This window comes from Phragmites australis, chromosome 7, assembly GCF_958298935.1.
Source record: "Phragmites australis chromosome 7, lpPhrAust1.1, whole genome shotgun sequence".
NCBI classification, from domain to species: Eukaryota; Viridiplantae; Streptophyta; class Magnoliopsida; order Poales; family Poaceae; genus Phragmites; species Phragmites australis.
Window position 1 is genome coordinate 31,956,839 of NC_084927.1, and position 12,256 is coordinate 31,969,094.

A 12,256-nucleotide genomic window follows, 5' to 3' on the forward strand; every position below is an offset into this window, starting at 1 on the left:
CATCTCGCCGTCGACTATCAAGTCGCATCAATCAACAATATTAGACAAGCAAACATGCTTCTTCAATTCCATTACGGGTTAGTCCAAAACCAAAATACTTAATAGAAAGCACATCTAGCAGAAAACATGAATGTCGGATGGTCCGGCGTGCACACCTTCGGAGCGTCAGACACCGGCGTGTGCAAACCATCAAGCCTGCAACATCTCTGCACTAAATGCTCTGGCGTATTCTGCGATGAGCACACTTTTAATCTGGATCATCCGGCGTATGCAACTCCATCGGACCAGCAATCTTGCAACCTATCTGCAATAATTGCTCTAGTGAAGCATTTGGTGTTCAATACTTCCATTGTCGAGCCATCCGGTATTCAAAGCTTGATGTCCTTCGAAAAAAAATTTCTCTGTAAGAATTAGTCTAGCATTCACAAAGGTACATAGCTGGACCATCCGGTGTACTAATCTTCTGAGCTCCACCTATTGGAACAATCCGGCGTGCTTAATACCTCATTGTTGGACTATTTGGCATGCATAACCTTCTCTGCACCGGACCTTTCAGTATGTGTATATTTTTTAGGACGGAGACAAAACTCCTAACTCTATTTCTTTTCAAATTTGATTAGTCACGATCAATGTTTTCAAATCTGCTAGTCGAGCCTAGTCGTAAGGGTACTGACTAGGCGACTAAGCACGATTAGTTGGCGATTAGGTCCGATTAGTCGGTGGCTAGTCAGCTAATCCAGCAGTAAAGTCGTCCTGCTACCCAGGATGTATCGTGTACTATAGTATAAGTGTATAACTATATAAGTAGTTAATCACTACTATAAATTGTATTAATTCAGTAATCAGTACTATACTATTAGGCTACACTACTATAGCAGCATAGCACCAATGCACACTGCACAAACAGCTGCACATCATTGATACTGAACTTGGTTATATAAATTGGTAAATAAAGCAAGCATCAAGCATGGTCACTTACTTGTCTAGAGCAGCTGTCTTTGGCTCTTAGCTGACTTGTTGACTTACTGCTGAAATAACAAAGAAAGAAGTAAGTAGCTATACAATTAGACATGTAAAATAATGTTAAGAGTAGTAGTGCATATAAAAAACATGAAGGAACAGAACAAATAATTAAGCCACTAAGGCAGCAACCATAGCACCTAACAAGGACATAATTAAACAAGTTCTCAAATGGAAATGACACATGTCTGGGAGTTGCAAAATAACCAAGACATCAAAAGCTGAAGTGCTGAACACAATCAGCCATCTAAAGTCTAAACTTCTAAAGCAGTAGATCATCATCCAATTGGAAGCCCCCTTCACCATCATCTTCATTCTCCTCCATTGCTTGATCAGATTCACCTTGTGAACCTTGTGGCTGCACAAAATCTTCATCTCCCTCATCATGTTCATTGTTTTCTTCATCTTCAACGATATCTTCAGTTGCAGCTGTCCTTGCATTCTTCCTTTTCCTACCATAAATATGTCTGATAGAGATAAACTTAGTAGTAGTAGGCATAGCATGAGCAGCAGCAGCCCTAGGCAAATTACGACCTCTCAGACCCTGAGTTGCACCAACATCTTCATCAACTTGAGCCCAAGTTATATCATTGCTATCAGCTGCAAGGCCCTGATGAACTTGTTCACAACTGCCATCAACCCACTCATTCTTCCACTGGAATTCTTCTAGGACTAACGGATTGTATTTCTTTCCTTTGGAAGCGAGCTCTCGTATCTTCTGAAACCTATTTGTCATCTTCCACTTGTAGCTAACAAACACCAACTTGTTCAACCTCCTGTGCTCTAACCGGTTTCTCTTTTTGGTATGGATCTGCAAAGAAAAAAAATACAAATTCACATGTGAAAGGTGGCCTGCAGCCTGATGCACTCAAATTTACAGATATCAATCACTTACATGAGCAAATGCACTCCAATTGCGCTCACATCCGGATGATGAACAACAAAGACTAATGATTCGGTTTACTAAACTTTGGAGCTCAAATGCAAGGCCACCATATGCACCCCACCAATGAACTACAATACAAATTACAAAATGATACTCATTAGTACATCACATAGAGCATAAAGAAAAGGAAGTGTTGAATGTAACATACAATCAGACTCTTAGTAACTTACTAGGACTTTTTTTTTTATCTCTGTCTCTTATTGCTAATGCCTTTGAGAAGCAATCACCTTCTGACCTCTCATAATCATCAGCTTGCCTGCTTATCTTGCTTTGTTCATCATCATCAGTCACCATCTTCCATAGCACATCATTGAACATTGACCTTAGCTTTGAAGCTTGTCTTTGTCAGCTTCCTTTATGGGAAAGAACTTGGTTGGATTCAAGAAAAGGGCTACCCCATACAACTTTTGCTCTATTTGGTTGTCCCACCTCCTGTCAAAGTGGTTTAGTACCTCATGGAGTAATTGTGGTTTTCCTCTCAAAGAATCCTTGATGCTGTTCCTTGCAGTATCCATGGCTGCCATGATCTCAGGAGCTGCAGGTGTCTTATCATCATCTGCTATCCTCACAGCAATAAGAAGTGGTTGTGATGCTCTCATGCAATTTTCCAATGAAGTCCAAAAAGGCATGGAAAGGATAATTCTCTCAACCATCCCCCCTTCAGTTCCAGGATTAGACAAGCTGCTATGTTGCCACTCCTCACTAACAAATAGATTTCTTAGACCATTCCTGTTCTTATACATGCTTGCCAATGTGAGAAATGAGGTAGCAAAGCGTGTTACAGCAGGCCTCACAAGATCTTTACCTATCTTATCTCTCATTAGATCAAGAACCCTCCCATGCTTGTAGATAAATCTGCACACCTTCTTTGCATTATTAATGCATTTGTTGAATTCATGTATCTTTCCAATGTCCTCCAACATCAAATCCAAGCAGTGAGCAGCACAAGGTGTCCAAAACAAAGTTGGGATCCTCTCCATTAAAATTCTTCCTGCTGCTTTGTAGTTGGATCCATTGTCTGTGATAATCTGAACAACATATTCCTTCCCAACCTTCTCAATTTGTTTCTCCAACAAGTCTGCTAACATATTTGCATCAACTACCTCACTTGAAGCATCCACTGAGCCTATGAAGAAGGTTCCCGCTGGACTATTGGCAAGAAAGTTGATGAGATGGCGGTAGCTCGTGTCAGTCCACCCATCGGATATGAGTGTGCAATCGTATTCCTTCCAAGCCGCTTCATGCCTCTTTCGGAATTCCATTGTCTTTTTCACTGCCCTATCAAGCAATGGACCCCTAATTTCATGATATGAAGGTGACCGGTACCCAGGACCATATTGCCCAATGGACTCAAGCATAATCTCCCAACTTCTTGAGTTAATGGCATTGAATGGTATGCCATTCTCATAGAAGAAATCAGCAACATAATCATCAACAGTCTGTTTGGCCTCTTTACTCTTCTTTGTGCGGTGCTCAAGAGTGGGTTGAGAAGTCTTGGATTTATGCCTTTTTGCAACTACTTCTTCCGGTGCCTTGCAAAGCATGGAACTCACTGAGTTGGAGTACTTTTGTGTCTGTGATTGTGGTGGACCAGAAACCATAAATGAAGTGATCGATGCTTGAGCTCTTTTTTTTTTGCTTGCTTTGCCTTTGTCCCAGAACTTGGTACATGTTCAGCAGCAGCAACAACACCTTCTTCACCTTCGTCTGCACCTTCACCTTCACCTTCTTCACCCTCTTCCCCTCCCCTAGACTCACGTAAGCGAGTCCTTGAATTTTTTTATCAAGTAGTCATGCATCTCTTTCCTAATTATCGCAGCTACTTTTGGACACTTCTCTGCATCAGCATAACCCCCAGCAAGATGCTGCTTGAATCTTTTAATTCCTGCAGTTACTATCTTTTTGCAGAATATGCATTGCACCGATTCCTTCTTCCCTAATTCTGGCCAGAACCCATACTTCCATCCCGGGTCTTTAGAGCGAGCCTTCCTCTTAGGATCTTGAGCTAGGGCAGCAAGATTTGCTGGCAGTTCAGCTATGGCTTTAGCTACTAGGGATGCAGTAGCGTTATCTGGAGCAGCTGAGGCTGAGGCAGCAGCAGCAGCACTTGGGTCAGCAGTAGCATCAAAACCAGCTGCTTCAGGTTCAGGGAACACCACTTCCACCAGCGCATGCCGATCTACACATACACAACAATCATCAAAGAATCTAAGAGGCTGAGAGCAGAGCAAAGCATCTACCGAATGCAGATCATAGCATCAACTAGCTATTCAGCTACTAAAATGAGAGCAAGGCATCAACTAGCTTTTCAACTACTGAAATGAGACCATCAACTACTGAAATTTCTGTAAAAATCTAAGCTGAAGTGCATCAGCTATGGAAATAAGAGCAAAACATCAGATATTCAACTACTGAAAGCAGAGCATCAATTAGCAAAGTAACAAGATTCAAGAAGATGGAGGAGGAGGAGGTATGCTAACCATCGGAGGAGGACGAAGAGAAGCTCATCTTCAGCTCTGTTGCATCAGAGGACCAGCAGCAGCTTCAGCTTTGTGGTAGACTTGCAGTGCGGTTGCTTGAGCTTAGTACTGCACGGACTGCAGGGGTAGCTTGGGGCCAATAGCTCAGGGATTACAGGGGCACTTGGAGAGAGAGGGAGAGGCACATGAGAGGAGGAGAGACGGCGACGGCGACGGCGGCTGGCCACCAGCCGGAGGCAAGCGTGATGGCGTGCTGGCCTGGGCAGTGGCTCTGTGCAGAGAGACAGAGAGAGGAGGTAGAGCACAGCACATCTCCTTATATAGATGGGCTCAGATCACCTAAATCCTATGGGCCAAAAGCACATCAACCCCAACTTGCTCTTTCCTCCTGCCAGGCAAGTCGTCCCCGAGTAAGCTGGACGACTAAGCGTGCTTAGTCGACGACTAAGCGGACGACTAGGTTCCTGATCGAGCTAATCGCTTCGAAGGACCAAGTCGAGGTTCAAATACAGATTAGGTCGACTAGTTATGACTAATCACGACTAAGCTGACGCTTTAAAAACATTGGTCATGATTATTATTGCAGTACATATACATGATCGAGCAATCCAAAAATTATCGAATCAAATTCACACAAACTTATTAATCACTTATCACATATGAACTAAGACATATTTCCACTTAATTTCTTATTTTCGCCATTATTGATCTACTTTTCTCGTCGTCTGACCTAAGCATGGAATTAGTTGGCATATAAATCAGGACTGATTTGTTGAGAATTGCTATGCGTGGCACATGCATGTTCCAAGATGTTGACTATTGCTGGTACTAGCTAGTTCTCCCACTTTGTTAACCACAGTCCAGGTCAGTACTAGGATCCCATCTCTGCCACACTTCAAAAGTCCAACACTGCAGCTGGTTTTTTTTTTCTTGTCTATCGCAAGTCTGTTGCAGCAATACACTTAAGGATTTTGTTAACACATTACACACATCAGAGCCAAATCTTGGTTGCTAGTGATGACCACTGGTGCTTAGTTCAAATTTGTGATCATGAGGGCAACATGATGCCAAGATAGGAATTCTGTAGGCTTCTTTCGGGTGAAGGAAGTAACAGAGGGTCCTGACTTCATCCACTTTGCAGAATAATGAACCTGTCCTCCTGCTCTCGATCTCTTCTCGGCACAAGGCTTTTCCGCTAGTTGGTAGGGGCGTAGGGCGGCATTCCAGCGTCCCATCAGCAGCTGCAGCCCCACGGTTAGTGCGCTGCTGGGTCTGGGCTCCCTCGTGTCAATACGCTGCTCGCTGCATCCGGCCTCCACGGACCACAGACCACGGCCTTGAATGCACAAAGGCCACAAGAGTTCCCACTCTCCAGTCACTAAGCAAGAAGCAACCATCTTTATAGAATCACAGCGTCTGCATCAGCAAAGATCACCACAGCCCATTGGTAAATGCTCCAGAACAAGCTTTAGTAGCTGCTATAGTACGTGGTAGCACCATGCTTCACAGTGTATGGTCGTATGGACTATGGAGAGCATATGTGCTGGGCACGTACTTCCAATAATTTTTCAAGTGCTGGATGGATTTGAGTCAGGTTTCAGTGGGGAGGAACAGATGTTTGCAAAGTGCGGAACAGAGTGTGAAGGAGTCAGTTCAAACGCGTGTCCTCCCCCTCCAGCTTCAGGACTCCAGGTATGTGATGACCAACTGATACAGCCATTTGAACTAGATGAGCAGCATTAGCCTGGCCTGACGCTGCCTGCCCTAATTATTTCGAATCATGTACCAGCTTGTCGCGTGTACGTCTGTGGGGGCGGAGGAGGGGGCACCAAGTTTATTTGTAATCGGATCATGTGATATGATGCCTTCTGATCTCACCGAGTTGAACCTGCTAGCTGGAATTGATGTGATCGTCTCTTTTCTTCAAAACATCCATGCCCATGAACTAATGGCATGCATAGCTAGCGGTCTCCCAAAAAAAAACTCAAATTATAGGTGGATATAAAATTTGAAACTCTTGGGAGTCTAGAAGTGCAATATCTAACATAACACTCGGTTTTAAAATTAGATTTTGAGAGGATATTTGATTAGGCATTTTGCCTCTAAAAATCCAATATACTTCCTTATATAACATTGTGCATCACAAACAATACTTAGTTGCTAAGATGCTGGAGTCATCTCCCATCAACATATCCTTTGGGTAGGATCTAATTGGCTCAATATTAGTAATGTGGAATGAATTGACAGCACATCTCAATAATATCATATTGTTCGAGAGACAAGATGAATTTAAAAAGATGGAGCTTAAATCAATCTAGAAAGTTTTCGGTCAAATCTCTCTATAGGACGCTAGTGCAAGGTGATGAACCATTCCAGAACAATCAACTATGGAAATTAAAAATATCACTAAAAATTAAAATATTTCTTTGGTATTTACACAAAAGTATTTTATCAACAAATGATAATCTAATTGAAACACAATGGCTAGGTGATCATAAGTTTTGCTTTTGTCACAAATCAGAGACAATAAAGGATCTCTTTAATTGCTGCTTCATCTATTCTATATGGTTTATAGTTCTGTAGACCTCAAATCTTTATCAACCACAAAGTGTAATGAATATGTTTAAGAATTGGCTTCGGGGTCTTAGTAAAAAAATTGAAAGCTAATATACTGGCAGCGGTGGCGGCCATCTTTGGTTCGTCCCTATTGTTACGTAGGAATGATATTGTCCTTAACAAGAAGAAATCATTTTCTCCTTTACAGGTTATTTTTACTTTTACACGCTGACTCCGATCATGGTTTGTGTTTCAGTGGCAGGAGCATCACTGGTTGGTTACTTCGATATACACACGCTTGGCAAAAGTGGCCATGAAACTCTTTACCTAGTTTGAATGGCATATTAGACTCCGCATCCAAGCCTAATTATAATAACTATTGCTATGGAGATCTATTTCCAATTTGTTCGACTCTACTTCTTTTGGTCTTAGAGTTTTTGCTGTTTTCTTTGGTTGTGTGCATTTTTGTTATGCAGAAGCTGAGATAGACTCATATGCTGTTGTATCATCTTGATGTAATGATAAGAGTTAATAAAGCTTTTCTTTTTAAAAAAATAAGTGCAATATCTAATTAAGCATTAATGTAAATCGGATCTTTATTGACATGAATACTGTTGTGATATGGCATACATATATAATCGGCTATATGTGTTGACAAACTTACCTTAAACCATGCCTATAGGGTAGGAGACTTGTTAGGGACATAGCTGTAGGTTATAGTTTGTCACATATATGTTGGAGAACAGGTTAGCTACGTAAGTCTAAAACAAAAAATTTCTATCATATTTACTCAGGAAACCATGTAAGTAAGAGATCATAGATCATTACCACTTGATGCGCAGTGCAACGGGATAAGAGTTGGAGTAGACCGATCCAACGTTATGTGCGTCAAACTCTTCAAGCAGTTTCTTGATCAGATCCACGACCAGCCCTGCGTAGGTGGTCACGCTCCTCGACCATCTTCGAGCAGGTGGTTGTACTTCTCGGTTAGTTCCTTGAGAAGGTATGTTTGCGTAGCCAAGTAAGTCCTCGACCAGCCAGACAAAAGTGTCGCAATCTTCACGTCAAGGAGATCAGTGCTGCAATAGTAGAAGCATCTCTACGGTATCCACACGTACTGAGCAAGACCGCCGAGCGTTGATGTGCTAGCATCGCGCATGCGGTTAGGGTTTTGGGAGATCGTGTGGAGGGGTTGCGCCTAGGGTTTCGGAGTGGCTCACCATTGTACGCCCGACCCCATGCCTCTCCTTATATAGAGCTCGTTAATGGGCTTCCACGTTGGAAGTCCTTTAGGACTCTAACACCTCATGGATCACAATTCAATTAAACTCATATATGAATCCAATTCGTATGTTTTGTTCCAACCCATTAAGTGTGTGACCCATTAGGTTCAAATACAAATGGCTACGACTCAAAAACTCTTTCTAAACTGAAGTAAATAGCGGTCTCTAACAGGACATGTTGACTTCCGAGTATACACAAAGATCGTATCGGTTGAACCTTGATATACAAATGCACTGATCCCTTCGTCTCGCGAAATCAGTCAAGCTCAAGACGAGATACGTACCACTATTGTGATAGCTCGACCATTCTCTCGATCAAGTAGTGGATTCATCATGAACTCTTTAATCATATTAACATGTGCACTTTCTCAATCCAACTACCTAGAGGGGCCTAGAGATATCTCTCCCGTTATCAAGGAGGGGTAAATTCCATCTTTAATCGCTCACATCTCACGACATATTGCATAACAAACCTGAAAACTACTTTTATGACTACCCAGTTACAGAATGACGTTTGACGGCCTCAAAGTATGTCACTACACATTCTGAGAATCAATGACGATGTCAAATCTAAGGATCCTGCAGGTACACTATCTGAGATAACAATTGATGGTACATCATAAATAATAATCATAGCAGTATCTCAAGTGGGTCTATCCAACATCATACTCTCTAACATAAATGTCTATATTATTGATCTGGTATCTCTATACCTATGATACATGAAATATGATCATCAATCAATACATATATTGGTCTTATAAATAATCACCATGATACATAACTAGAGATCAATTTAAAATAACATTATGATACAAACAAAGAGTTCCACGAACAAATCACATACTTGTTAATCAATATAAATGATAGTTATTCTTGAAATAACATATTTTTCAAAAGTACATAAACATAGATATGATATAATCGGCTCTATGATTATCTCTAGAACATATCATTTCATTATAGTACTTAGCCAATGTAAAAAAGGGCTTCTCCAACCCTATGAAGGAGGCCTAGGGGCGAGTTATAGAGTTGTACATAACAATATGACATGATATATTTTCCTAATAGCAATCAGGTTTTGCCGCCCGTTTTTCTTGGTGGCTATCCATCAAGCACTACAAGACTAATTCCTATGATTTCTTTGCAAATAGCAGATGCTTTATCGTATATTTGGTGAAGTAACTACCATAACCGTGGTAATGAATTTGTTGGCAATTCAATTATGTTGTTGGTAATTTGCTAAAATTGTTGAAAAAGATATAAATTATACTAGAAAAACGGTAGTCCACTCAAGAAAAATACTAAAGAGAGCTAATATTGTCTGCCACTCGTAAATAACTGTCGGTGAACATTGAAAAACTTGTAGTGAAGGAACATCATGTTTCCGATAGTGAATATTCTTTATAGCTTCATGCATCACCAACAACTTTACCAAAGTGGGGATGAAATATTATCAAGCAGGATACTTCAAAACCCAGATAAGTTGCTGAAGAGCCACTACTTTTGTAACAAGGATTTAGGTGTTTTTAGGCCTTATATTTCCTAGTAAGTATACAAAAGTCTATTTTCTTAGCGATCAGGTTACCTTCGATAAGCCCATGTCGAAGCTAGTTTTTGCTTCAACGGTTTCTAAATGAGGATTCAATTTGAGAAAAAATCACCATCTTACAAACAAACAGGTCCGCATCATGTATATGTTGCAGATCAACTTTTCTCTAGTTCACTCCTTTTTGGCCTTTCTGCAAATAGATGAATGCCGCCTTCTCATTGGGCACACGGGCAGGATAGCTAGGCCCTGGGCGACTCCCGGCAAGTCCGTAACTAAACTTGACTGATAAAAAAAAACGGAAAGTAAAAGAAAAGAAGACAGGAGTTCTAAAGAGTAAAGACACGGGACACCGGGAAGCAACGAAACTTTGCCATCTGACGGCAGGACGACTTTACTTCACGTCGGTTGTACACCCCATGCATGTATATGCATGGCTCATTATATATATATATATATATATATATATATATATATATATATATATATATATATATATATATATACTTTCAGAATACATACTTCATATTATAATATATCACATAAATAAACTAGATATACTTCTTTATCACTATGAGTATACTTATATACTCATTCTGGGATATTACCATTACTACAAATGTTATTTCAGGATGAGTGCTAACCTATTTTCACAGTCGTTTAACGCAATCACTTGTAGTAGAAGTCCTATAAAAATAGACGATTTCAACAGATGTAAAAGAGACTGCCTGTATAAATCATTTCTACATGTGGTTGACTTTACGAACCGACTATAACAATGATTTTTATATACGGTTTACTTAACGTATTGCATGTGAAATTGATTTTAAATAAACTATTTTAGATAATTCTATTAATCATTATCATTCTTTGTCACTTTTAAAATCAATAATTACATTAGAGATTAAATTACATAATATGAATGTCACATTGTAAATGAAGTTATATAACACGAATGTTACATTAAAAACTAAGTTATATAATATGGTACTATTTGTCTTGAACTATTTTTCTACATCATCAAGACGTATGTAGTGCATCACAGATCTATCGAGGGTTGCTTCTACAAGTTTGATCTTTTCTGAATTTCTGAGAGGTGGTATGTCATCGAACTTATTGTAATCTTCCTCATCCTCCACATTCTAAACTACGATAATTCTTTATTTTTCAGCAACAACTATGTACTTCTTTTTATTCACAGGGTCGATTATATAGAAAACCTTCACGACATGATCAGTGAGTACCCACGGGTCATCTTTATGCCCTACAATGATAAGGTCGACAGTTGTGAATCCGTAGTTATCCACCGTCATGCCATTTGGACGTTACCCTTTTATATCGAAAGATGAGAATCTGTAGATTCACTCCATAATCGAGTTTCCGGATTTCAAACCTATAGTAAGTGCTCTTTTTACTTGTTGTGTCATATGCTTCTATTTTAATATCGTTGTTTTGGGTGGTGCTCTTCTTGTTATTTGTTTTGATATAAAATATACACTCAATAATATTATATGTTTAACATGACGTAACTAAATTTGATAGGTCACACGCTAATATTTTTATATTTTTTTATCGATAGATTTATTATCTGATAGATTTTAGTTCTTGAACCATCAGAAAGACGTGCTCTGACTGACTCTTTCTACGTACTATGAAAAAGAGCAGCTCGCAATGCCACAAACAAGAGATCGAATTTACTCTGGGGTAACGAACGAACCAACTAGAACGTAAAAAGAGCCAGAACCAAATCGTGGCGGCCCCATCTGGTGTCAACTCCACGCGGCAACCAGACGTGGACCGCACGCCTCCAGGCCGCGAGACGGCGAGAGCCCCTGCCCCACCTGAGTGGACGCTCCCATCGCAGGAATCCCGCATCGCCGATATGGAATTCCCTCGAGTGGCCTTTCGGTCCCAGGCAGGCCAACTGCAGCTTTCAGCCCTCGATTTAAAATACTAGCATGTCACTTGCATCTCAAACCCCTCTTTACAGGTGTAAGTATCATAATTATATTTGCAATTGCATGTCCCTCCTCACCCTACCTTTTGTCCGCTACCTTTTGGTTTTGTTTCCGACTGTTTGGGTTTTAAGACACCATACCAAATGCATGCATAATACACATGGGTTTTAAGATACCACACTATTATTAGTTGGTACGTTTTTTTATAAAGAAAAAAGTTCTAGCTTTTTACATCGATCAATGCATATGTATAACTTGTGCTTATGGTTATAACATTTCATTACGAAGAAAACAAGAGAAATAAAAAAACCTTAACCACGTATGGTTGCATAGCCATCCATTCTTGGTGAGGATTTTGCATGATCACTACCTTCAAACGGTGACATGCTTTTAAAATATCTTTCATTTATGTTTCCTTTTATAACAATCTACAAAAACATAATCAATAGGTTCCTCTGAAATTG

At 40.2% G+C, this 12,256-nt stretch overlaps 1 protein-coding gene across 1 annotated transcript; it reads right to left on the minus strand.

Annotated features, from left to right (window-relative positions):
• Positions 1-1,282: 1,282 nt before the first annotated feature.
• LOC133925585 (uncharacterized) lies at positions 1,283-11,709 on the minus strand. The gene is made up of 6 exons (XM_062371461.1): positions 11,562-11,709; positions 3,790-4,145; positions 2,419-3,540; positions 2,194-2,260; positions 1,916-2,034; positions 1,283-1,831 (listed from the first exon to the last, which is right to left on the minus strand). The coding sequence occupies exons 1-6, from the start codon at positions 11,707-11,709 to the stop codon at positions 1,283-1,285; spliced, it is 2,361 nt and encodes a 786-aa protein (XP_062227445.1).
• Between the last annotated feature and the right edge of the window lie 547 nt (positions 11,710-12,256).